This window comes from Aphelocoma coerulescens, chromosome 12 (genome assembly GCF_041296385.1).
Source record: "Aphelocoma coerulescens isolate FSJ_1873_10779 chromosome 12, UR_Acoe_1.0, whole genome shotgun sequence".
NCBI lineage: Eukaryota > Metazoa > Chordata > Aves > Passeriformes > Corvidae > Aphelocoma > Aphelocoma coerulescens.
This window is the reverse complement of record NC_091026.1, coordinates 14,042,871-14,070,749: the sequence shown is the minus strand read 5'-3', so window position 1 is coordinate 14,070,749 and position 27,879 is coordinate 14,042,871. Positions and strand designations below refer to the sequence as shown.

At 42.2% G+C, this 27,879-nt stretch overlaps 1 protein-coding gene across 3 annotated transcripts in view; it reads right to left on the bottom strand.

Annotated features, from left to right (window-relative positions):
• Window positions 1-27,879, bottom strand: part of PTPRG (protein tyrosine phosphatase receptor type G) — a 402,469-nt gene that overhangs the window by 73,368 nt on the left and 301,222 nt on the right. For all 3 annotated transcript variants that reach the window (XM_069028207.1, XM_069028208.1, XM_069028209.1), the window contains 6 exons: window positions 26,836-26,993; window positions 22,480-22,672; window positions 9,043-9,227; window positions 6,983-7,091; window positions 5,196-5,245; window positions 2,101-2,896 (listed from right to left, as the gene is read on the bottom strand). In XM_069028207.1, the coding sequence (XP_068884308.1) occupies window positions 2,101-2,896; window positions 5,196-5,245; window positions 6,983-7,091; window positions 9,043-9,227; window positions 22,480-22,672; window positions 26,836-26,993 (1,491 nt within the window). The remainder of the gene's footprint in view (window positions 1-2,100; window positions 2,897-5,195; window positions 5,246-6,982; window positions 7,092-9,042; window positions 9,228-22,479; window positions 22,673-26,835; window positions 26,994-27,879) is intronic.

Sequence of the window (27,879 nt, the reverse complement as noted above, 5' to 3'; positions counted from 1 at the left end):
CCCATTCAGTTATCTTCTTACAACTGCTAATTTAATGCTATATAATTAATTTTATAAATGCATATTGTTATGAAACAATTTTCTACTCTTTAAAATTATTAAACTTTCTACTCACAAAACCATTTTTGAAACCTTGACAGCTTTTTAAAACCTGCTTTTAAAAGATGCAAAAGAAAAGATGCAGGGAGAAAACATGCATCCAAAAATGTTTCTGCCCTCACATTGGGACAGAGTAAACTGCAGGGGTGCTTTCTGCTCACTTTGGAAGCGGCCTTAACAGTCTTAGCTGTGCTGATGCTCAGAAATCCTTTCAGACACTTCTGGCAATGCCCTCTTGGCTTCAGTTGTCTTGATTTCAGGCTTACCTTGTTATGGAAAACCTTTAAGGCCCTTTCTCATGGGAACAAGTCTTGCTATGGCTGGAGTTTCACTGATCTCAACTCCTGGCATGAGTTAGGTCAGGTCTGTCTGTATGAATTGCAAATTTCCATGTTACTGGGGAAAACAATTAATCTGAAGCAACTAGTTTTAGGCTTTGTGCTAGTCTAATTCACCAGCTTGTGTCTTTCGTAACCTAGATCCAGCCTGAAGAAAAGCCCCTTCTGTATTCCAAAGTGTCTTCTCACAGGGTAGCACTCCCAACAGGCCTCCTTCCTAACACAAAGGTGATTAGGGCAAATGGCATGTTGAAAGCTGCCTGACAGGCATCTCAGACCATACTCAGTGGGAGTACTGGCCTTTGAGGATTTCCAGCTGAGGAGTAAGAAAAATAGCAGTGTATAAAAAAAAAATCAGTACAACCTGTTACAGGTTTCTCAGCTTCTGCATTGTTAATCTGATCTCTAACAGAACAGTTATGATCCACAGCATTACAGACTGGTCAGCATTTCTGTATCAAATGTTATTAAAGATTGGATTTAGCTTTGTTTTTTAAATTGGTTCTGAGCTATAACTGAATGCACAATATCTACATTTTTGTGTTTCTCAATGTAGGGAAAAATAAATACGTAAGGCTTTTTCACACTACTCTAGAACAGCTTTGATGGAAAAAGAAAATTATAAAACACTCTACAGATTAGCAAAACAAACAATAGTAGTAAAAAACCCCAAAAAACAGCAAACAAAAAAGTGCACTATCTCATAAATGCCGTGGTAATACACATAATCACTCAAATATACTTGTCTAATAAGTAAATAAATCTAAATAAATAAATCTAAAATAAATCCACATGCAGATGCTCCATCTGCTCCTTGCAGTTTTCCTCACCAGTGCCTGGAGCTCCCCAAGCAGAAACACGTGTGAACATTCGTCACGGCGCATTGGGAGCACCATGAGGGACCAACTTGCAGAGGCCTGTGCAGCAAACCCCAACCACACCAGGCTTGGTGCACATGCAGATCACCTGGGCAGGCTTCCAAGAGGCTGTATTTGCTCTGTACACTCTGTGGAGCTGGTACATACATCCAGAGTTGGAGTGTACAGGAGCACTGGACATTCTCACCAGGACAAACAGAAAATATGTGAACTCTGCCTGGTTAAGATTTTTTTTCCACAGAAAAAACAGAAGGTAATCCTAGTGCAGAAGGTGCCTTGTTTTGGAAGATCAGAGCATGTAGGTTTTGTGTTGAGAAATAAACCAGCAATGATCCTGTATTTGGGAGAATATCTCAAAGCCCAGTCAGGGAAGAATCCTGCAGATAAACTAAATTAGCTAGAAGCACATATAACAAACTTCCCATGAAACGCCAGTTCAGCACAGCAGCCACTCATCCAAATTAATTTCACAGCTATAGTTCATTGCATTCCCCTCCCTTTCTATTTTCAAGAAATTCTTGATGTAGCATGTTGGGGGTTAACATTTTTCCAGATTTTCTCTTCCAATAAGCTACAAGGACCATGAATCAGCTCCAATAAAAGGATATTTTTATTTTCTTTCTGCTTTGCTCCCCCCAGTAGCAATTTGTGGGGTTGGGTTCTGTGACAACCTGCCAATCAAATGTAGCCAGCCACCACAAAAATGTATCTACTGGAAACAATTTGGATTGTGTTATTTTCCAACACTTATTCTGGTAAAAACGGTTTCCCCACAGATCACTCACCTGGATTAATGGTGATGAATTTGTTGTCTGAAGGATATTCCTCTGGAAACCTGTCCATCTTTGGAGGAGGTTTTCTTGTTGTCTCTGGTCTTCTTGGGATCTTGCCCGGGTACAGTTCGTTGGTGAATGCTGGTGGCACTTGGGTGGAAGGGAGCAGCTGGGGCTGAGTGTTGGCTTTCACAAAACTCTCCTTCTCGGCACCTCCAGCCATGGGGGCAACGTTTTGGTTTGGCTCTTCTCCCAGTATGGTTTTATTTCCTTCTTCCTCAGCAGTCCTGTTGGGGGAAGCCACAGCCACGCTGGGCTCTGTGCTATTGTGTGCCTCTGAGTCTGCTGTCGCCCTGCTTTTCTCCTTCTTTTCAGCATCCTTTTCTTCCTCTTCCTCATGCTCCCGCTCCCCATCCTCACTTTCACTCTTTTCATCTTTCTCCCCCTCCTCGGCTCCCTCGCCATCCTTTGTCAGTGCTGAGTCCCGCTCCGTCCCTGTGGAGGCGGCAGTGGCCTCAGTGGTGGCCACCACGGCCCGCCCGGCCTGTTTGCTGGGGGCAGCGGCCGTGGGCAGCCGGGTGGGCCACATGCTGCTGGGGAAGGAGGAGATGCCCCCGCCGCTGAAACCCAGCCCTGCCAGCAAGGTGCTGGTCACCACGGAGGCCATGGTGGCCTGGCTGCCACTGGAGGAAGGGCCCATGCCTGTGGCCATGGACACGAAGGAGAAGGGGAGCCCCGAGGAGGTCCAGGTGGAGGAGCCAGAGCTGATGGGAGCCATGTCTGCTGAGGAGGCAGGAGATGCTGTGGGCTTGAGGAGATCACCAGCAGCAGAGGGGAAGAAAACACAGCAGAGAGCATCAGCAGGGGCCCAACGTGCCACCTGGAGTCATTCTCTTGCTTTTCCCTCCCTTTTAACACACATGCCATTCTCCCAAAACCAGAGACTCAACACCAGCTGGATGAAAGGCTGAGCCAGGACAGAACAAGCCACAGACCTGCCAGCAAACCAAGAAGAGAGGAAACCTCCCTGCATTCACCACATCATTAGCAAAACCCTCTTTATCCTTATCTTTATTTTACATCGGGACCTTCTCCACCCACATCACCGCTGACTTGTGAGTAACATTTCCTCTTGGGGTGAGATTTACTCACAGTGTAATCCTTGTAATCCTCAGAATACAAGGGGTTTAAAAATGCAGTATTATATAAGGGCTGTCCCAAAATAATGGCTGCGCTGCCAACGTGAGCATCCGTGGCCAGTGGGTCTACTCTGACAAGGAACTCTGGCTCTTCCCACGCACATTGTGAGGGCCTCAAAGGATACTATTTTTATTTCCTTAATTTACCCATCAGGATTATTCTCCTAAGGACTGGTGTTGCTGTGAGGCATTGCTCTTGTTAGAAAAGAACTGCAGCATGGCTAGCTGGGCACTCCTGAAGGACTTGGAAAGCATCAGGAGCCCTTCAGCAAGCTACCACCACATCTGCCAGGACCTCCAGGCTGTGACACCCATGTATAGACTGTTTTCCACATCCACAGGACTCTCCCTGGCCACCACCAGAGAACAAAAGGCAGGACTGGCACTGCCTGCTTCACTGAGAGGCATCAGGAAATGAACTATGGACTTTGCATCCTTCTCACCCTGCCAATATTATTCTAATGTCAACCCACTGCGTGCATGCAGGTCTCTGCACACGTGTGTGCTCTGCTGTAAATAAAACCCCTTAGTACACACATAAAGAACTAAACCTTGGTCTATCCATAAAGAACTAGTCCTAAATTACATGTGGAAAAAGAGACTGAAGTGAATTGCCTGAAGACAAGGAGTAATTCTGTGGAAGAGCTGAGTCGGCAGTTCCTCTGGACAACCTGACCATTCCCCCACTCTGAATGGCTGAAAAATGCCTCACATTGCTGAATTCATCAGCAGGAGGACATTAGCTGGAAAGGTATGTATCACATGAGGACAAAAAGGGATTAAATAAGTGCTGCTGAACATTGAAAAAAATGTAAAATGTTTATTTTGGAAACTAAAATGTATAACTTAACAGCATTTCTGCATCTCTCTGCAATTCCCAGGTTCAGTCAAGACATGTAGTGGAAATGCTGCAGCAAACCAAGAAAGGCTGCTTTCTCACATTATTTTTGACCTGCAATCACAGAGAACCTGAGATCTCAGATGGAAACTTGTGCTTTAGAGATTTCAAGCGAAAACTTTAAATAAATATCTAAACTTTCAGATACTTATCACTCTGAATCCCTAAGGTACTGTGAGATTTGCTTTTTGCTGGTATGAGCAGTCTCAAAGCTGGACTGAGTATTAAAATTTGACAGCAGATTTATATATCTGGAATACCTCTATACATCATTAAACAAACATTAATCATTCACATGCAAGCTTTCTATATGTTATTTTCTCACTAGGGAGTATATCAAACTGGATCAGAATAAAACCAGAAGCAATGTACTTAGAGTAAATTCAATAGTATGAATCCAGCCCATAAATTTGACTGAACAACTCAGTACACCTGATGCCAAGCAATTTAGTTTATGGATAGTTTATATTAAATAAACTAATAAAATGCTTTCAAAACTGAAACAGTGTATTCCACTTTTGCTGTAAATGTACCAACATTTCTGATTCTGGAATACAAAAGTTGGCTTCAGTGACTTGTCACAGTCTCACCTGAATTAAAATAAAACAAAGATATTGTTCACACAATAACAGGTATCCTTAAAGCACTGGAAGAGCAAAGATGCTGTGTGTGAGGCCTTATTCCTGTTGCATATGCTTGTGGTCATACAGTTAATAAAAGAAATTAAATTTATTTTCACAGTCATCATTAAGATTTTACAAATCCCCTCTAAATGTGCTGAACACTGGTTGAGGAAAATTTTTTAACACTCAGTTCTCCAGTGGTCAAAGCTTCTCAGAGCATGAATCGAGAAAACCATTTCATATTGGAACTATATTTTATGCTATAAACCCTTCTGTGATGGATCTGGACATCCCCAGGAAAGCTGGGTCCTGCTACAGATTTCCAACACTGTGCTGCCATCTGGTGGGAATGTCCCCAAATCCCCACTCCCTAAATCCATGACTTACCACGCCTGTCTTCACAATTCTGGTCCCCTCGAAAATTCGAGTGGTGTTAGCTGGGGAAGGAAGAAGAGCAGCTCATCAGGGCAGGGAAGGAGGCAGAGGAACAACTGCTAAGCTACTGCTCAACATGTGGCTACAGAATACGGGTGCAGGTCTCAGCCTGGAGCAAAGGCAACTCAGCTCTTTGGGCATTACCTCACTCTGCACTTGTGTCTGAACACACATTTACTTGTCTTTAATTACCCAGGCCTGGCAATGCTGGCTTACTGTCAGAAAACAAATTCTCTCCTTCAACCCCAAGCTGGATGAAACATCCTGACTTACACAGAAAGCAAGAGTAGCTTGATGATAATAGTTTTTTTTCTGTCCTAATGATAAAATTGTCATTATTTATTGCTATATATCTCAACTACAACTATAATCAACCCTGTATAACGTTTTGAAAGCTCAGGTGGAATAATTTTCTCGGTTAGATCTTGGGTAGAGCCAGAGATTAGAACAGCAGCTCCTTTTTTTGGGACATCTGGAAGGAATCACACCATCTACTCCCACTGCAGATGAGTGTATCACTTCCACTGCATTGAATACTGGACTAGAACTGGGCTAGAGTACCCAAAGGATAACCTACAGAGCTGTCAGTAATTATTTACTCCTAACTGTGATTAAACAGTTATTGTAGTCAAACTTGAAAGAATTTTTCCATTCCATCACATAGTAAAAGAGGTCATAATAAGCAATACACTGGTTTCTAACTTCTGTCTGGCACTTAAAAGCAAAGTCTAAAACACTGTGCTGAGTTACCAAGAACAGATATAAACATGAGTTGTGGCTTGGACAGGACACTTGTCTGATCCCTGCTCTCTCTTCAATGCTGCCAACACTGTGGCATGCCACCACAACAGAACCAAACCATGTCCATAGCCTGACATCCTTCAGACACTAAGTGCTAACAAAGCAGGACCAAAACTCCCATACTTTCTGAAAATGACACTGAAAAATGCCCCTATTATTTTTTTCCATTTACAGCATCAGATCCAAGTGACAACTCTTTGCTTCATCCCAAGGATTTAAACTTTTAACTCTCTGCTTGTTTTATTCTTTCATTACCCATTTTGAGGTTTATGCATCTATAAGCTGGAGTGGGAAGGAATGTTCTCATCAGAGGCAAAACCTGCCCTACTTAATAAAAAATGGCATAATAAGATCCCATGAAGGACCAAAACTTTAGCACTTAGAAAACCTCTAAAATCATCAAGTTCTTCTACCAAATCTCAGCTTTACCAGATTTTTCCAATAAACTTAATAGGAAATCCATGATAAAAGACAGCTTACCATCTAGTTATTTTGATTCTCTTTATATATGTATGTTTTGGAAATCACTGAGGTTGCGTGCATGGTAAAATCTGAATATCTCCACATGTGGTTGTCAAGGTAGGACTGATCTCCTTTCCTCTTTACATAAAACAGACACTGATCAGACTCACATTCTGTTATAGCTGTGCCTCTGATGCATAAGGAGTCTCTGATGAATTTGTTTCAGAAAACTAGTACCAAGAAAAGCTCTAAATTCTCTTAAAACCTGACAAACCCTGACAACAAGAGGTGTAGGCAAACCCTCCTCACTGGAAATGAGATTCAGATTAAGTCACTGGCCACAATATGAAATTAGCATTGTCTACGTGCATTCAAATATCTTCTGAAGTAACTTCATACAGTATTGCACTCTGCAAAGAAAATATTAAACAAACAAAGAATAGTTCAATGTAAAAATATGTACGTGGTTTTTTTACCTTGAAAGAGCATAGTCTGGCTAAAGTCACTACGCATTTCATTTCGGCAAACTGCTTGAACTCTGAACAGATAAAGGATGTCAGGTGAGACATGGCTAATGATGGCCTTCTGTTTAAAAAAAATAGATATTATTCAGTTTTTTACCCCCACAGTACTGTCCACGATCAGTTTGAAATATATAAAGCATTGTGCTAACACAGGACATTTATGCCATATATAAGACAAGCTATATTTCCACATAGAAATATTCAGTGGTTTCCTGGAGAGGGCAAGGCTGAAGGCTGAAGGGATGCACCCAGACACTGCTGACTCTGCCCATGAGAAAGAAACGAACATGTTCCACATCTGGTCTCATGACAGTCTTTATGCCTCAATGTCTCTGCTCTCCTCAGAAGAACTTAAAACTCAAGTTATTCGCCTTTACAGCAATTATAATAAGATATTTTAGGTGGAGATCCAAGTTCCCAACACAGGATAAGTACAGAAAAGACACTGCATATTAAAACTGTCTATTTGGCAACAAACTGGTTAAGGCAATTTGATGCTGATGTACTATGCAGCATGATGGCTGAGCATCCTGGGCTGTGATATCCCTGCTTACACCTGACCTGAGAGCTGCCTTAGTACACAATCACATCAGCTCACAGGAGCAGCTGTATGAGTCACTTGAAATGCTTGTGATCTCTACAGCAAAACACTGTCTAGCTCTGATTCAAGATGGGACAGCCCAACTGCATCTGCCAGAGCACTGAAAACAATCTGCACTTCCCTCTGACAAGAGGTTTCCTTCTTCTCTTGCCCCTAAAATAGACTGAGCTGTCATTGCTTTCTTAACCCAAAGCTCTGCTGAACAGCACAGGGTTTCAGTGCAATTTTTTTCCAAGCTATCACTCCATCACATCCCTTGCACTTGTAATTATTTCTTTTACATAAAACAGGATGGTTTCATGGTGCCCACCTCATTTTTGCTGATTAAGGCTCTCCTCCTTATACCTTATTAAAAAAATCTCCCTTAACAGTATGAAATTATGACAAGAGAGAGGTTACAATACATCATAACCTTGGGTGCCTTTCAGTGGATTCCTTTCTGATTTCATGAGGCAGATTGTCCCCTAATGTGACCCAGATAACAATGTCTACTGGGGAAATTGGAAATATAAATGGAAATGAAGTAAAAGAATCTTCATCTAAGGGAATAAGAGAAGTATTATTGTAAAACTGATTGAATGGGCCCAGAGGACTGTGTATTTGAAAAAAAAAAAATTGGTAACAGTCATTAGGAATAACACTGTGCTGCTGCATTTTTCATGTGCATATACAGTTACTGATTTCATTATTCTGGAGGCTTTCTTTGATTAACAAAAAATGGAGGCCTTTCAAACCTGAATATGTCACTTCAATTTTATATGTAGAGAATGTTAAGGACCAGTACAATACTTGCTTCCACTTAGACAAGAATGACAAGCAGATGAAATCCTAAGTGGAGGAGATAGAGCAGTGCTTCCATCTGTGTTGGAACTGTCTTGCTCTTCTCTCTTTTTCTCACACTGCCAGATGTAGGCAGTGCTTTTACAGGGCCACTCCAAAATAATCTTCAAGCCCTAACTACGCAACTCCTGCCTCTGGCAGCACATAGTGCCAGAAACTGCTCCCAAGTCTGCAAGGGGCTATGCACAGTGAAAAGCCTGAGCCCAAGAACAGATTTTGGGGGATGGGACGTCTAATGTGAAAATCTGCAAGTTGAACACAAGCCAAAAGGTATTCAGAGCCTCACCATTTCCCAAGCCAGCTGCTTCTCAGCAACACTACATGAAAAAGTGTCTGCAGATTCAGTCCTTTATGCACTCACATAAACTATAAATTTACACTCCAGTGTTTGGGTAGCCTGTTAGGCAACGTTCAATTAATGCTGAACATTTAAATAGCAATTCATTGTGGGCCAAACATTAGCCTGCCTATAAGGTAACAACTGCTTTCTTTCTCTACCTCCTTCTACCAAGAAAATAACAATATAAGGATAGCTTGATACGTATGTCTGGGGTTGATGCTGTGCTTTTACCAGGTCTTTGTCACTATCCTTGGTGAAAGTCTTCTCCTTTTCATCTTCATTTTTAGTCCAGCTATATGAGATCATGTAGTTCATGATTGGAGGGTGGTATATGGTTTCTGGTTGGTTCCAGGTTACCAGTAGCGCTGTCCTGTTCACAGGCTGCACTTTCATGTTGACTGGAGGAGTGCTACAAGCTGAAAAATAGAAGGAGAAAAGATGAAACTCTTCTAAATAACCTGAAGAAAACAAACAGGAAGAATGGTGCCTCACCCTAAGAGCTAGGTTTTTTTCTTTAATGGTCTGGCCTACAGTAACAGCTTAGACTGCAATCCACTGAGACCAATGGGATTTAATACCACCTGCAGCTGCTTTCTGCTCTCCTGAGTAAAGTGAATGAGACAATTCATTCTCTGCATGCAGGTTGCTTAGTTCTTGAAAGTCTCAGTCCTGACATTTGCACCTACACTTTAACTTGGTGACTTAAGAGCTCTGCACTGAAAGATTAAGAAATACAGCGGACCTGATCCACAGCTTCCCTCATCCACTCCCTGCTGTTCTGTAAGGGGGAAATACCCCAATATGCTCTGCCGGGCCCGGAAAGAGTTGAAACTTCTGAAAATGTGGCACTACTGGGTCAGTAAATGTTTTCCTGTTAACCTAGTACATTTTCACAATTATTTTATACTCCTCTTTCTATATATCTTCCTTCAAAGATGCTCAGTAGATTGTCAGTAATGTATCACCAGCAAGGAAGTGTGGCTGGGAAGAGTGGCTCGTGATGAGCTCGGCCATAGCCTCTGAGCAGGCAGAGGAACTTGCAGCCAGCCCTGCCTTCTTAACCCTGCCTGCAGCGTGGAGGCACAAGTCACTTCTCAGCCACGCTTAAGTCAGTGGGGACATCAGCACAGGGACAGCTTAACCTCTGGGAAAAGCACGGCTTCTGTTTCCAGCAGTACCAAACCCAAACTTCTGCAGGGCAGACCAAGCCCAGGCACAAATCCAGCCTGGCCCCTCAAGGGGCGGGGTGTGCACAGTCCCCTTGCAGCGCGGAAGAAACACTTTTCAAGGGGTTGCCATGCAAAGGTCTGGGCGGGGATGCACAACACTAGATGGCACTCACATGCTGTGGGAAAACTGCATCATCCCCTTTCCAGCTATAAAGAGTATAGCTTTTTTCCAAGCTTTAAAAATCACGTTTAAAATACCCAGTTCAGGGCATATTCTCACATTCTCTTTCTCAGTATAAACCCTGAACCAAGGAAAATCACTTGCAATGATACCTAAACACATGTGCCGTGGCAAAGGAGCTGGTCTCTTCTGCCAGGGAAAGGCAAAGTGTCACCCAGCCCATCAGGCTGACACTGTTTGCAGAATTATTTTTCCCAGTACGACTTTTCCTTTTAAAGCCAACACACTGAGCTTGTCTGCGCTCTGCAGGTATGTGACCGTGTGTATATTTGGCCATTATTTCACTTCTAAAGAGTCCTGGCAGCACTGAAAGGGAGAAACATCTATTCCTATGCCTGGACTTGCAGGCTAGCCATGCAGCTTTGCTGTCACATTACTGAAATAGCTACAGTTCTTAAATAAAAATGGTTAAATGCTTTAAACACCAATATTATCTGTACAATAGAAAAATACCTGTCAAATGCATTTGTGCAGTTATAAGTCACATTTTGTAGCTAGCTGAACAAGACAACATAAATTGCAGAAATATGCTTGGGCAGAAAAAATCTTTGATGTTTGCTCTTGCCATGAGGGGTGGCAATCCTGCAGTTTTGCAGTAGATCCTTCTGCTCAACCCAGAAGGATGATCCAGCAAAACAAACAAACCCTACAGCACCTCAAAGCACTGGATAAATGTATGTGAGTTTCTATTTACACTGAGCTGAAGGGATCAAAACAGCATTCTGCTGTCAGTGCCACAAAGTCAGAAGCCACACCACGCTCTGCTGCCTGCAGATGCCTTCCCTCTGGCTCCCTCCTGGTCCCCCAAGGCACAGCATGAAGGTGGCCAGGACCTAGATGAGAGGGGACAGCTGAAAGCCATCGGTGTTATCACTATTTACAGAACTTCCTGATCCTTGGTATGCCTCTCCACGCTCACCTCTTTCCGCTGAGATGGTCAGATCAATTCTCTCTGGCATCACTGTTTATTGATAACTTCACCAATAAATCATAACTGCCCTCTTTGACGCCCTTTGTCATCACAGAATTACACTTCAAAATGCCAGGCCAGCCTTTATCACTCCGCCTAGTCAAATCCCATCAGAGATAGGAGCCCAGGGTGAAGGACTACCCAGACCTAAAACTCTTACCCAGTCCTTGTCCTCCAGGAGGACATGCAGAGATTTATATATTTAAAGTAATCATGCATCAAATTGTTTTAGAAATAATTCAAGCAGGTAACCTTCCTGAGAGACAGCACCTAATTGCACCAGCCCTCTGAATGATGTCTGGCCAGCTGCTTTTCACACAAGGACCCCAAGCCACTCCAGGGAGAGGAGGCTGCCTTGTCCCCCATTCTGGGCCACTCTCTGCAGCCAGCCTGGATGCCATTTGGAACAGCTCATGGCAGCCAGAGAAGTGGATATTTCCCACGGGTAAACAGGAGACTCACAGGCTCAGAGTCAGGAGACCCTCCCTGACCCTGCACCCTGATCCAAGATGGTCATGAGCACTTCTAATCACCTGAGTGACTCCAGTGACTTCAATGAGAGCAAACCTCATTCACGGCAAGCTAAAATGAGGCTGAATTTACAATACTGTGATTTCTCAGTAAATATTACAAAATGTACATGACTTAGGATGACTTGGTTCAATTTACTTCAAGGCACAGAGCAGTAGCTGAAGTAATTTAATATTAATCAACCTTTTCTGTTCAACCACTTTTTTTTAAACAACTTATGAATGGGCAAAAAAGAAATCTTTTTTTATAAAATGAAATATATGGTTTCATTAATTTAACTAAACCTCCTTAGGACACAATGGAATAAAGAAATATTTGATCCAACAATTCAATTTGATGATTTAATTAAAGTGATACATAATAACATAGTGAATATCTGAGAGACAAGGAAAAAAGTGCAATGATTTGACCATCTATGAAACAACTGGCATTTCCCAGAGATCTAAATTTTCTTTCAATACTCTCTGTGCCTTGGATTTTTCAAAGAAGATTAAAAGAATCACATGCTAAAGGACCTCTACTGATTTTGCAAAATGTGCAGCTGAAGAGAGAGAGATGCAGGAAGAGGTTGGGACAGGGAAGGGGAAGTTTAATCAGGACACATTAAAGAGAAACACAAGCTTTTATTTTCCTTTTTTTTTTTTTTAACAAAACCAGGCATAATAAGCAAAAAGAAAGCCTGTGAATTCATGATTCCTTGAGAAAAAAAAAAGACCCAAAACCAAAAACCAGCATTATTCCACACTGAAATAGCACCTCAGCTAGTTTTAGAAAAAAAATATTAGTTCTCTTTAAAATTCCAATCCTGAGGGATAATAAAATATTGTGGGGGCTTTCAGGATATCTTTCTGTGGTATATGCAGTCCTGAGCACATACCTACACAAGTCTGGCAGGACACCAAAGCCACTGTGTCCTAGGTTAGTGGCCCTGTGCCAAGACTTGTGGAGGCAGAAACCCCTGGCTGGGGCAACCAGGCCACATCTCAGAGCCACTGAACAGGCAAGAGCCTTTGCAGTACCATGGTCATGCCTCACTGCAGGCACAGACATGCCCTGGACCTCTTGGAGGGTAAAAACACTCTCACCTTCCTGTCAGGGATGACCTGAACTGGGAGAACCTGGCAAACAAGCCGGCTCCAGCCTTCTGGAAAAGTCCTGCAGAGGCAGGAGCATTGTGCGGGTGCATCTGGAGGAAGCCCCTCTGACCCAACTCAGGCAGCCTCAGTGGTGGGGCTGCCCAGCAGCTTGACCCAGGCTTTTCTCTGCAGATCAGCCCACTGGGGAAGGCAGGGGGAATCCAGCATCACTCAAGCCTGGAGAAAACCTGTTTGCCATTGGCAGATGAATGCAGCATGCTGATACAGTCCTAAGCACTGGGCCAGCCAGCCATACAGCAGAGAATTATTTTCTTCATGTTAAAAACATTCCAGTGGGCTGGAACTAAAAACTAAATTAATTTAACAACTCTGCATTCATCTCTCCCATAATCTGATTTGTATGTTGTATTTGGCTACATAATCTCCATGAGGCTTTCCTAACTGAAAGCCTGATAAAGCTTAATCCAAAAGCTCCTGGCAGCTCCATTTCAGCGAGTTGAAAAACAAAAAAAAAGGGCTTACTGTTTTGCAAAAATTAATTGCTGATACTAAGACACACCCATGAATGCAGAAAGGGCATGTAAGAGAATATTACAGCTTTTTTTATTAATATTGTTCCTTAAAAGCAGCCTGTATTTCTCTTTCAAAGACAGAAATGCAACACCAGCCAAACTTTCTGGGTTTCATCACGCTTTTTGCATATGCTACTTGTGGTTATGAAAAGACCTATTTAGGGAAACTTTTGAGAGAGTGCAAGAATTGTATATTCAGTTAAGGCTTGTATACTTTCTCCCTGTAAAACAGGTCCTCATATGACAAATCTAGTTCCACTGGGATCAGCAGGATTTATAAAATCCTCTAAAAATGTTCTAAGTTAGCTTGTCCATGCATAAAAATGTCACCACTTTAAAGGCAGTTATTTCTAGCTGTGCTATGCCCTCCTTTGAAAAATCCCACTCTCTCCCTCCTGCTGAATGTCTCAGCAATGCAAAATTGCTGTTCCTCTCCTTGGTGCCGTGGGATACATGTTGTGTGCTGAAGCCCTGACAATTTTCGGCACAGAAAAGCAGCATGACAGTGAGATCCTGAATCCCTCGTGGTGACATGGGCAGGGATCTTCTAAGGCAATTCATATATGGAAGGGGAAACATCAGCATCAGGATGTGCCCATAGCATGTTACTGGCTCTGAGCTGCTCAGTGCTAACTAAAATACAGGGACAAGGATCTTTTCTTGCTCTGGGAGGCAGCTTCTGGCTGTAAGGTGAGAGAGGCCTCATTTCTCTTTCTTACTAGTCTGGATATACAGGATGATTCATTCAATGGGATAAGTGGCAGGGAACAGTGTCTCTCCCTTACAAAGCAGGAGCACAAAGAAGGTACTTGGGGCATTTCTTCTCTCATGCTCAGTAGAAGAGAAACGGAGAGGTCAGTATGGAGGTTTCATGTCCTTCTTCCCAATAGGGGCAAACAACTTGATGGCCAACAAGTTCTCGGGGGAGAGAGGGTGTTTCCTTCCCCTCTGCCCCAGCCCTGTGAAGGAGCTGGAAGGGCCAGTCCTGCAGGACAGATGCACCACTTGCTGCTGTAATGACAACCAACTCAGCCATGGGCATCCCAGATGATTTCAGAGTGAAGCTGTGATCAGTGCCTGTGCTATTGCCAAAACACTGCACCAAGTTCAGTCAGCCCTGCCACCCCCAGGAACCTGACTGCAGACAAGAAGAAAGCAATGCCAACAACAGAAAAGAGAAGAAAAATACTTTCAACTACATCCATACCTATATACACACACATATATATTCCTTCTCATTATTAGATGCTCAAAACTTCAAATAAACCCTGAAATGCAAAAATATGCGTTATGCTGCAATGAGAAAACCCTCACTTGCTTTCAGTGCCATGGTAAGGGAAGTGATGCAGGGCGAGATTCAGCTACATTGAACTGGTGTGACTTAGTGGAGGTGCTTGGGAAGACACTCTGATCCATAATAAACAAGAGCATGCTTTGGGCTGTAGGATCCAATCCCAGGATTCAGCAAGGGCTGTGCTCCCAAAGGATAACAAATAAACTATGAAGATCATATGCAGAGACAACACAGGCTTTAATATATCAGAAAGTGCTAAGAGGCATACTTATAACATTTTCCCCCTTATCCTTTTACTAAATGTTTGCAGGTTTTTTTGCTTTGCTTTAGTGTACATTGTTGACTTCTCAGAGTGCTTATAAATAACATTATTAATACATAAGGATAATTGCTTTAAAGAGTAGCACACATTTTTCCTTTACCTTTGCCTGCACTTTGCCAGTAGGCATTGGCAGGCTCTGGAGCATGCTGTACACACAAATATTTGTGTTGATCTACTTCAATCCACAGGCAGAATGTAGCTAGGAGACAGACTATTTATCTTCCCTGCTTTTACCTTCCACTATGCTTCAAACAGACAGGGCTGTTTCCTGAGGTGTGAGGCACACTGACAGACCCCACACTTGTTTTACAAGCCCTGAGAAATAACCTCATGAGCAAATGGGCACACGAGTCCCTCTGACAGAAGGGCTCTGGACAAGCTGGTGTTTGCCTCTCTGTTGCTTGCCCATTTCCCAAGGTGGACACAATCTGCATTTGGATTAATACCTGTATGACTTTGTAGCACCTACATTTCCATGGCATCACAGCAACAGATCCTGTTTTACTAAAAGGCACGGACTGTGTGTTTGCACCTTAGTATTTCACATATTTCACAAATAGTGTTTCTACAGTTGTGGTCTGAGTCCTTAGCAGTGCAGATCAGCCTTGCACCATCAGGTGCCATACTGGGCTGAACTGATGTCCGACATGGACCTGCCCTGCGAGTTTTGTATTTGTATTGCACACATCCATGTATACACAGAGAAGGTGACTTGTGTTTCAAATGTACACCTGTGCCCTTATTTACACAGTGTGTTTGTGCCACACGTGTGGTCACGTTCAGTGGCACAAACAGCACCAATGGGGAGAAAGGAGGATTTCCTGCCAGAAGGACACATATTTGCCATGTTAACCAAGCTGGCCTTTCCAGTGTTCTGGTGAGGGTTTGGACTGGGGAGCATAGGAAGGATAAGCCAATCGGGCTGGTAGAGCCTCCCAATACATGCCTGCGGGATGCCCAAAATCAGATTAGGAAAGCAGCTTTCCTTTCATAGTTTCTGGAGGCTTTTTCCAACACAAAGGATGAGCTGCAGGCACTCATGGTTCAATCTAAAATTAGTACTTCTGTGGGATGAACAGCTGGGCCAGCAGGTAGGCAGTGCAGAAAGGAATTCCCTCCAGGTGTAAATGGAATAAATCATCAAGCTCAGCTCTTCCAGCTTTAGTGGCAGCTGTGAACCCAAACCACACCTACACTTTCACACTGAATTCTTCTTGCTCTGTTGGTTTTGACCCTTTATAATCTCTGAAGAAGTGTGAGCAGTGACTTAGTGCTTATTAAAAAATCTATTGATAAGTTGTTTCCTACATTCAGGTCCAGACACACGCACTCCTCACATTACAACCACACAGAAGTTACTACAGGTGTAAAACAGAACCCTGCAGAACAGAGCCACTGCAAGGGAAGCATGAGACCTATGTCAGGTATAAGTACAATATCTTTTTGCATCTGATTCCCCCTCAAAATGGGTCAGTTTTTTTAATGAAAAGCTTTGTGTTTCACCTTACCTGAAACTCTCTAGAAGGCAGAAGCCTGTCCTTTCCTGCTTTTGCAGGACACTCTCCAAGACAACTGCATACATGAGGACTCAGCCAGCACAACAGAGCAAGACAGGGCTGAAGTGGAAGAGATGAAATATGCAGAAGGAACACACTGATTTCTGCCTAAAATGTGCATTCAGCAGCCACTTGAGGCTCAAAAAGAGACTCTTGCAGCTGCAGGTGAGTACCTTTACTTGGAGCACTTAAGGCAGCGGCAGACGGGCAGGTCTGTAGTGCAAAGAAGCAGGGCAAGCAATGAGCAGAACAGTGTCACCACCCTCAAGTGTGACCTTTTGCTCCAACACAGGCTGCTACACCAACAGAAGTCCTAATGATGAGACATTAATTCATTTGCACCACACCTAGTACGGTGCTGACCTGATTAAAGGGGAAAAGAATTGGGAAAGGATAACTTTCATAGCAAAATGAAATAAAAAAGCCAATAGGAAAAGCCCAGTTATCCAAGGAAACCAGGAAGAAGTTGTTAATCCATGAAGAAATCTTCCAAGATTCTTCCAAAGGACAAAAAGAATCAATGCTAATGGTAAATGTACCATAAATTAACTAAAGTAAGTTCTTCTTTGTTTCCATTCTCCCTGAAATATTCAAAGAAAATAAATAGCTAAATTTTGCTTTAGCCATCCAGAGTTAAATTTTCAATAATTAATAATTTTAAATTTACCTTCACTTTGTTGTTGTTTTGCATATGTTACATATTACTACTGAGTATTTTTTAGTAATTTAGGTTTGACTAAAACATAAAAATGACATTCTACAAGAGTAGAACTTCTCTGCCTAAGACTCTTTTTGGACTCCCAGAGACAACCTGAGGACATGGAGAGACTGCAAAGTTGTTTTGAGACAGTTTTCATAAAACATTTAGAAAGCAAAAACAAATTACTGGAAGTAACAACAGAGACTATAAATGAGACAAATAACTTGTTCTCATTCAGAAACACTGCTGCCAATATTCTAAACTATCTGCCTTTAAGTGTTGATGTCAGTGCACTGAATCTCTGGACCTCTGGATGCTGCTGCATGGGAGGTGCACTCCAGTGCTGTGCAGAAAGGCAATACCTTTACAGAAGGCTGTAGTCTCATTTCTGACATCAGGAGCCATGAAAAGGTAAATAAGAGCTGAACTGCTTTGATTGAGCAGGGCATTACTTTTGGCTGCAGACCAATGGCCTGAGCCATGCCTCCAGCACAAAGCATGCAGGGAGGAAAATCCAAATATCTTCTATCCAGATTTTAGTGGCATTAAATTAAAAGGACTTCCAAACTGTGAATTACTACCACATAACAAAAGTAAGGAAAATGATCACCTGTACAGTACTAGAGAGATGTCCCAGCTGTTAACTTAGAGTCCAAAGCTAAGTTTGAGTGAATTTATGACTGCTCATTATTTAACTTAGGCTAGGATCATAATTACAGATGGTATTCTAACACAAAAGCCCACTGATGGGAAACAGCATTATTTGAGACTCCAGCAAAGAGTAATCAGACACCTTTGGGAAAGTAATCAGGCATCTGTGAAAGAAAATTCTGATGTCAAGAGCCCCTCACATGGGATGCTTGTTTAAGTGTTCTAAGGCATGCAGCACATTTAATGAGATAAAAAGGTTAAAGGGGGTTTTGAGTGTTTAAAAAAAAAAAAAACCATAAAGAGAAAGAAACAACATTTGATGTAACCAGCAGCAAAATTAAATGGGCAAGTATTGTTGCACATGGGGTACCTCCTGAAACAAGGAAAAGAAACATCTTTTCCTCCTGAGTTTCCATACCTACACTTTTACTAAAGCAGGTAATGTTTTGTAAATACAGTTCTGCTTGATGGAACAACATGTGAAAGTAGCAAGGGTCTTGCAGACCCAGATCCTTGAACTGGATGGACTTTTATGTAAGAATTCTGTTTGTCCCTGAAGAGCAATGTGCACTATTAAACCAATAAATAATTAGCAATCCCTCTACCAGAGCTGCTTGAAAGCAGCCCAGGAGCTGCAGGAGCACAATATATGATGTGACAGAGCAACACAGTCCTGAGCCACAGAGGACAGGCCAGAGAAGAAATGAGGCAATTTTAACAGAGATTGTCTTGTCCAAAAAGTCAGACACTGCCACAGTCACTGATAATTACAGTATCTGGTCAATGCTTTACAGATGCATTCTTGGCTTAGAACATCTGTACAGAGAACGTCTAACTTTTCAAAACTTTACATAAATTAATATTGCAACACGGGTGAGTCCTCTTGTTAAATGATGATCTGCCTGATTTAACAGCATGATCCACTGTATAGGTTGGATCTCTGAAAGTTTCAAGTTAAAAAGTATCACTGTACAAGGGTTTACTGTCAACCTACCAGTTGCTACAATTCAATAGCTGAACAGTATTTAACCTGAATGGTGTATTTCAGAAATAAGATCTTCAAACATAATTTGTATGGCTTTTTGAAATAGCTCCAGGGTCAACTTAAAAATTAAGCTCAGCTCATGGGCTCTGATTCAGCAAAGGTCTTAGGCATATGCTTTCATTCCAGGCATACAAGCAGTCCTCAAGAGAACTGTTTTAAATCAGCTTTCGCCAACAGGAGGAAGGAATGAGATCATGGAATAAAGGAAAACTCCTCTTGTTAAACTCTGACTCTGAAAATCTGGAGTTTTCACCTGTAAGTGAAATTAGCTAAAGTATTTCACCATCTTGTATTCTGATGATTAAAAACAATGCCCCTCTCTTCATTGCCTCTTTAAAATTAAAAAAAGTGAAAGGAGAGGCGAGTAACTGCAAAGCAAAAGGCTGGTAACATTCATACTGGTTAACAAATTGGATCCAAATGCACTGACCTAAAATAGCCTTCCCCAGAAGACTTTTTGTTTAGCAAATGCCACCACTTTTGGGATTTTGCTAAGGAAAAACTCAGAGGACAGGTATAAAGTGAGAAAGTTTTCCTCCAGTGTATCTGTAGGTTATGCTACTGATCACAATTTTGTGACCTGAGATAGCTTTGACAGCTGAGAGGAAAGACATTCCTCTTTGGTACCTAACGTTTGCCAATGGACCACTGCAGAGCTGCATCACTTTGTGTTGATCTGAAATTCCCTAATCACCAGGGAATTCTGAAAATTATTCTGAACATTATGCAAATTGTTCTGGGCACATTTTCCTCCAAAATAAGAAAGGCTTACATAATGAATGCTACCCTGTTTTCCAGATTAGCAATACTGCCCACAGACTTAATAGAGTGTGACAGAGGAAACAAATTGCAAAAAATTCACACCGACAAACAAACCCAAACTTCCCCTCCAGAGCTGCAGACCATCACAAACCATATCACCTTGCAGCAAGTAAAAGACACATTTTCGTGACCTTGCCTTTTTCTACAACACACAAATCAGGAACAGGGAGGGCAGACAAGAGTCAACATGTGACAGCCATTGGTCACATTGCTGAATGCATTGTGGAAAGCATTGAGGTGCAACCAGGTGGTTTGCAGAAGAATCTGCATAAAATAAATTCATCATGCTAACCTTACACTCTTCTATACTTGTATGTGAGATTGTCTGGCTGGAAAGCACTCCATGCTCTCAGTTCCTCAGTACTTTTGCATGAATGACACTGTATAAAGAGGAACTGTATTTACTAGCTGAATAAACAATAGGTTTTGCTTTCACTCAAGTATTATGACTTCAACTCATTTTATTTATATGTCAGTAGTTCAGAATGTGCAGTGGACCAGGCACATCATCACTGTTCACCTTTGTCAAAAAAGGGGCCAGAAACATCCACATTGTTATATTTCTGGAACAGCTATATCTCATCCCTGTAACCTTTGAAGGATATACTACATCCATTTTGTGTTAGCAACACTGCGCCAACCTGTTTATTTTTAAGTTCATGAAAAAAATGCACCTATTTTCAGTGTCCTCTGTTGCACACACAGCCCAGAAAGAGACAAGCTGACAGAGCTGGTACAAAACGACTGGCTGCCCAGCTATCAGCCTCCTATAGCAAAAGCTCGAGGGAGACAGAAAGCACCAACTCCAGCATCATCCTTGCCATTAGATGGCACGCTGAATGTTGTCAGACCATGGGAAATGCATGTCCCCCACCTGAAAGTCTCTCTTGTCATAAATTCAAATTCCCAGACGGGCACAAGTACAGAGCATTATGGTACCTGAACATGATGGGAGAGGACCCATAGAGAACCTGCTCAGGAAACCAGTCCTGAGAACCAAACCATATAAACATGGACTAATGGTTGTGCTGCTCCCTTGCTCCTGTAGACTTGCTCACCTCATGATAACTAAGCCATGTGTGCTTGGTTTGGATCAAAGTCATGGTGAATCTTCCCAGTAATTCAAGTGCTCCTTTGGTCTCAACAGTTCCAAATTCAAGATCAGCCCATTAACTATAGACCTTAGTGTTTGTAATGCACTGACAAAATTGCAGGTTTCAGTTATTTATTATGGTGGTGAAAATCACCCAAGGATTCTTTATAATTCTATAAACGATCCAGCAAGTGAGGAATATGCAGGCGTGTGGCCAAAGCAGTTAAATCTTCTTGAATGTTGTACCAGAGGTACCTTGGCTGCACTCAAAATAAAAACTAGTCAGTTTTGTCACTTTTAACATAATGTAACCCATTAACTTTCATCACTGTTCTGGGTAAATAATATGTTCAGAGGATATAACTAAAGAAATTACTGACACATGTTGCTGTTACAACACTGACTGAAAACTACAGGCCAGAGCATCCGAGCATAGCAGGAATCTCCTTCTCACTTCTGATGTAAATTCTCTGTCCCAAGGCTGCCTTTAAAGAACATGAGGTTTGTGTACGTGTATATTATATATATATAAATAAGCACGCTCAGAGAATAACGAGCCCTGAGAAATATACTCTCTTGGGAGGGTGAGGTTGCTGAATGCAGCTGTTTTCATGATTCACATCCTCTAAAATCTGTGCTTTCTGTGCCTGGCCAGGTGAAAATGCCAGGTAAAAAAAGGGAAGCTTGTAAATCTGCTTAGCTGTTTCCTTCTGGCAAACTGCCCCTCTCTTCTTTACCTCTGCTGGTTAAGCACCAAGCACTTTGCAAGACTGAAGACTGGAAAGTACATATCATTTCTTCTGCCTATAAATAACAGCAGTCAACACCACAAAGGCAAATAAAAGTAGTAAATTTATTTGATATTTATTTCTAGTCTTACTTTATCCAGAACACATTTCTCTCAGAATTTCTGATGCGCTACTTCAGCCAGGGCTGCCTGGGCCAGTGTAACAGCAACCTCCCTCCCACCCCCCTCCATCCAGCTCACTATCTGGTGTCTGACAGAAGTAAGCGCCAGCTGCTCTACAAAAAGGCATATGAAACACTTCAGCAAGACATTAGAAAATCACCTGCCTAAAAGGAAGAGATTCTTTTCCTCCTGTCACCATTATCAACAGACTGATATGAACGTTGAATTTAAAGGTTGACAGTTCTTCAGAAGTCTTGTTACTGGAGAAATGAAACCAATAACCACATCTGGATACTCTATTTCCATTCAAATACCCAATGTGTCAGTGCTAACAGGGCTGAATTTTTACCTCTGACTTTGGTCCTTTGGTTTTCCCTTTTTGCCAGGCATCTCCACAGCCCTACAACCAGTTGGCAGAAACAGGGACATTGCCAGTTTGAGATTTGTATTTTGTGGCTTTGAGACCCACATATTCTAAGGCTGTATTGTCGTGGCACCTTGTGACAGCGAGTTCTACAGGTATTTGCAGCATAAGCAGAATTAGTTAATTCATCAACACTTACCAACAAGGAATGCCTGCACAACCTGCATTATTTCTTTGGTAGCTCACAGCTGTTCTTGACACCATTTGATGACAAAGTAGGCAGAAAAAATTCTCCTATTAGCCAAGTGAAAAATTCTAAAGTATAGTGTACCTTTGGAAGCTTCTGTGCCGAGCGGATTTTCCAAGATGTCTGTCATATCTTGGTTCCAAGCATCCTTCACAGCAGACTTGGATACCTTCCTGTTGTTCAGGCTTTGCTGCGGCCGGAAATTATTCCTCAGGTACTCCACGGACTTGACATGGTCTTGCTGCTCAGTGGTGAAGATGGAGTAAAATGCCTCCAGCTGATGGCAGCCATCATGGCAGGGGAGAGAAGGGACATTGATTAGAAAAACAATGTGGTGAAATCCGGGCGGCTGATAAGACAGTAAAATGTGAGGAAGTAAAATGTTGATGCCAAGACTGATAAAACCACATGGGAAGCCAGACTGCCCACTGAAGTTATTGCCAACCACCTTATCTCAACACAGGGCTTATCCTGCCCAACATGAGAGAAGGCCTTCTAGAACCTGTGGATGTCTGTCATTGGCAAAGAAACATTTGTCCTTAGACCCCTTGTCTGGAAGGATTTTGTGTGTGACACAGCCTTGCCAAACCCTCCTCACTGCTGGCCCTGTTTTGTTTCACAGTATTGCGTCAAGTGCTTCTAGGTCATTCTACACCAAGAGCTTTTGCCTGGATAAGGCAATGCTTCCTTATCTCCAAATACCTTATGAAGTTTAGCTGCCAGGCTAAGCTTCACAGAAAGCTCGTGCAGCACTTTTAGGCACAGCTAGCATATACTCCTCTGGGAATAAGTTTCTTCTGTTGGATTCAGATCTGAGCTATTTATAAGAAAATGTATTAACCTGTAAGAAAGAACTGTAATTGGAAAACTTTTCTGTTACTTCGTATCTTAGTATTTCTTAGAAAAAAAAGTCTAGTAAACTAAGGTGGAAATATCTTCAGCTAATGTTTTTCTCTATAATGTTTTTCAGCTATCAAGGTTGGTACAGCATTTACTGCTAACTTGTTATCATTCAGGACAAGAACTAGAATTAGTTATGTTGCTGCTGGAAAGACTGAGCAAGACAGAGCAGAGAAGGAATCACTCCTGATAATGTTTGCATCACATCAATTACACCTATTGATAGTATGGATTTTGGGAGCATAGAATCTGGCCCAGGACTTCAAAAAGGAACTTGAGTTACATTCATAGCTTAATGACAGCTCACTCAAACTTACACCCTTTTCATTAAGTGTGCCTGCTCTAAAAAGCCCTGGAGAAGCATGTGAGCCCCAAATCTTACAATTGGAAGAATTATCACGGCAGCCTCAGTTGATAAAAAAAATCAAAGCAGTGTGTAATAGAGCAGTTAAGCATCCTCCAGTGACTCATGAGGCACCTACTACCGTTACTTAATTTCCCTTCAAAACGGTAATCTGAGATCCCTTCAGCAGAGGGACAGCAGGGGACAAGCAGGGAGGGATGACCACCAATGACCAGTTCCCATTGCAGGCAGGGAGCTCAGGTGCCACTTCCAGAGCTCAGGTGCTGCTTCCAGAGCTCAGGTGCTGCTTCCAGGCTTGCAGGTGCGGATGGTGGAATTTGAACTGTACTTTTTTTTTCTGCATCTTATAGGAATGCTTTTTTCCCAGGTTCTCAACACAATTCTGCTTCTGATTCTTTCAAAGAAACATCTTGAAAAATTTCAAAAAACATTTCCTAATTATTAGCAGGACCCCCTCAAAAGCATAGGAGGATGGATTAAAAAAGGGGTAAAGGGACTGACTTACACTTTTGTCTAAAAAAAAAACCATCCCAACAGATGATCCCGCTACACCCTTCTATAAAAGCACAGATCAAAACTCTTGTGCTTATTTACATACCTTTTGTACTTCATGCACTGGAAGCAGTTTTGATGAAGCCAGCTAACAGGGCTTAAGGTGACTTTATAAAAGCGCAAGAACCTGGGTAGTAACTACTTCTCTGAAGTCAAGTCTCTAGGCTTAGACATTAATCTGTGAGATTAATTGAATTTTTAAACTTTCAGAGAGAATTTTAAAAATATTTTCTTCTGCTATGCTACCTTGGGGAGTTATAATTGCATTTTAACAACTGCCAATTCAAACATGATTTTTAACCTTCCACTTTTCATGTGTTGAAGTACATATAAGCCATTTCAACCTCACTTTCACTATAAAAATATTACCTAAGACAAATGAGATTAATTTCTCTGTAGCTGCCAGAAAAAAATTATATTCCAAGATCTGCAGTCAAGGAGCTACAATCATGCTCTTCAAGGACTACAAAAGCTCCTGTTCAGAAGAAGAAATGAGAAGCTCTTGTAAGACTATTGTAGATACAGGGAAACCTGATCTAAAACTCTGAGTCATGCAATTACAAACCATTAAAGCCTGATGTGTAGTTTTCTATGGGTTGGATATACAAATGGCAATTAAAAATACTGAAACTGTTACAAGCACAATGAGCTACTCTGAGGTATGCATTACAAGAGATAATGCCATGTTTTGGGTCATTGAATGCACTTAGCTTTACAATGCATCTGCAGGGTGACACAGCTTTTCCTGGTTTGTTGTCTAATTATCAGGGAAGATGATGATGATGGAGGACTGAGAATAAAATAGAGAAGCCTCCACAATGGACCACTTCACTACTGTCCTTTTTCCAGCAAGGTATTTTGCAAAAAAGCAAGAATTTAATTGGAACAGCAACAAAAATTAAACAATATCACTGTTGTTCCCTGGGATTACAGGCTGCTTCATGGGGTTTGTGATAAAGAAGGTTAAACTATGGCAATCGATTATGTTACACTGTTTCTGTTAGAGGAACAAATAATAACCATAGCAGAGGCAGGCCTTTAAAACACACACATCTAGAGCTGCTGGGGAGGGGGAGAATACTATTATTTATTCCACATGTGTTGTAGTATCAATGAAAGTCTGTCTACACACAGAATTCCCAGCCCTTCAACCACACACACATGCACAGAGCAGCACAATGCCAAATTTAAGGGCTTGATTTGGCACAGTTACCTCTGTAGAGCACAGGAAAGGAGCTATGCCAGGACAAAGCACCTTTATATTGACAGCCGAAACTGGTATTTACCATTTTATTTGCATTTGTTAAAATAGAAAAAAGAAGTCGTGACCCACCTGATGCACACACAGGGTATAAAACTGAGCGTGGGCCAGGCCTTGCAGCCACCAAATAATAAACAGTAAACTTACTGATGTAGTGAAAAGCTACAAGGGATTGCAAGTATCCTGCAGGCAAGGACAGAATTCAAAATGATCTCAACAATCAGAGAAATAGCCTGAAAAAAACAAAGGGTCTGATTCAAACAGGACCATGTGCAGAGTCCCAGGCTCCAGCCAGAACTGGGGGCTGCCTGGGGGCACGATGGGCTCAGCTCTGCTCCAGGGAAAGCCTCCAGCAAAATGGTTCCTGCTGACCAGGAGCTGAACACGGGCAGTACTTTTGTGAAACAGGCAAAATAACACCAGGATGGGTGGCTGGAGACATGAATTGTGACATGTCCCTCAGCCTCTGGAGGGCCTCAGCTGAAGCACTGCAACTGATTTTGAACACAGACTGTCAAAAAAGGATGAAAGAGTCTATGGGAGAAGCAATGAGATCTAGAAAACAGGAAAAAAAGCCTGGAGCAAGGGAATGGCAAGTGCCTTCCGTACTTCTGAAACCTGTGAGCATAGCATCTGTCAGTCAGAATCACCCAGTGAACAGTTCATGTGCACTTTACAGAATTAGTGTATGTAAAAAGTTTGTTTTCAGTGGCTTATGACAGATGAAAAAGAGTCAAGACTAAGTCCAGCAGGTTGGCTTTCTGAAGACAACAGTCTTACAATGTCAAAATACACTGAACTGGTAAACATTTGACTTCATCTACACATTGCTTTATCAGGATAATTCTTCAAACTCCAGACATTGTGTCTATTTGCATTAAAAGCTGCTATGTGCTAATTTTTGTGCACCAGCTCTCTGAGCACATAATGGCAGCTTTACTGTGTTATAAAAGCAGTTAAGCATGGAGAATTAATGGAAAGATGTCTTTTTTAATGTAATTAGTTCAAATTACTAAATCTGAGCAGAACTGAAATCACTCACTTTACTTTGAAAAGAAAGTTTCAATTAAAAAGAATAAAAGGAGCTCTATGTAACTATTTACACCATGGATTAATTTAATCTTAACAAAAACAATACCAAATAAATCACTGAAAGGCAACTGGGTTTCATGTTGTACCATCTTCTCAAGACTGATGGCTCCTGTTCAGAAACAATATTACTTAAGAGAATAAAAAAGATCACTGACACTTCCTTTTTTGTCAACAGAAACATTTGTGTTCTCCAAATTAAACTGGTGGGTTTTGAAAACTGTCATAAGGAGGGCAAATGAAGAGATGGGTTTCACTGACAAGACAAACACACCTGATGGTAAGAAATGGGCACAGGCTTCCGAAAAACGATCCACTCCACGATCTCACTGCAGGGAGGAGTAGTCAGGGAACCTGTGTAGCGGTAGTAGCTCCCCAGCGACGTTGGCAGAAGCTCCCTCAGCACAAAGGGATCCAGAAAGGTCTCCTTCTCTGCAGGGAAGATTGACAAGCAGGATTACACTTTTTTTAAATGTGTCTTTAAAACAGACATCACATTGCTAGGCAGCCTAACAAGGTGTAATGGCAACAACGTATTTTATCATCTCTGTAATGAAAAATGGAAACCCCCTCCCAGGAAGGCTCTGCAAGAGCTGATGAGTGGTTTATTAAAAGAGCAGCCAAAATGCTAGTCAGCCCCATCCCAAACACAGACCCTCCTATTTTGAACGTGTGCAGGTGTGAAATGCACTTGCTACCGCACTGGTTTATGTTAGTACAGAAATAACACTGTACTCAATGGTTCCAGCACTCAGTACATGGCTCTCCAGCTTGGTTGCAGCAAGACAGATCTCAGTGGGACACAGCCTCAGTGGTCCTGTTTACTGCTGCCTGACCAAAGAGCATCGGGCAGTGTATCCATTCCATCTCTGCCAGAGGTGGAAAGCGATGCGGGAGCTGAGTCAAACCCTGAGTGGATTGCTGAGAGGGAGGAGGCAGAGCCATGCTGCTCAGCCAAACTTCTCTGGGAGCTGCCAGGCACACGGGCTGAGGAGCAGGGACACAGGGCACTGCTGAAGCTCACCGTGGTTCTCGAAGCAACATCCAAGCAGTGCTTGCTCAGGCCTGCCTGCACCCACCCACGCTGCCACTGCCAGGGTGCTGCCAGACACAGCCAATACACCACAAATAGGTTTCACAGGTAGAACTGCTACCTCTTCTCCCAAATCTGAGAAAGTCCTTCCCAGGGTCCAGCAGTCTGGGGACAAATCTTTTTTTCTCTGAGAATCTCCTTGGACAGCCTGACCTAAGCACTGGAAGCATTTACCTTCAAGTAAGAGTGACAAGCTGGTAATATTTAACACTGTGAAGAAAAATA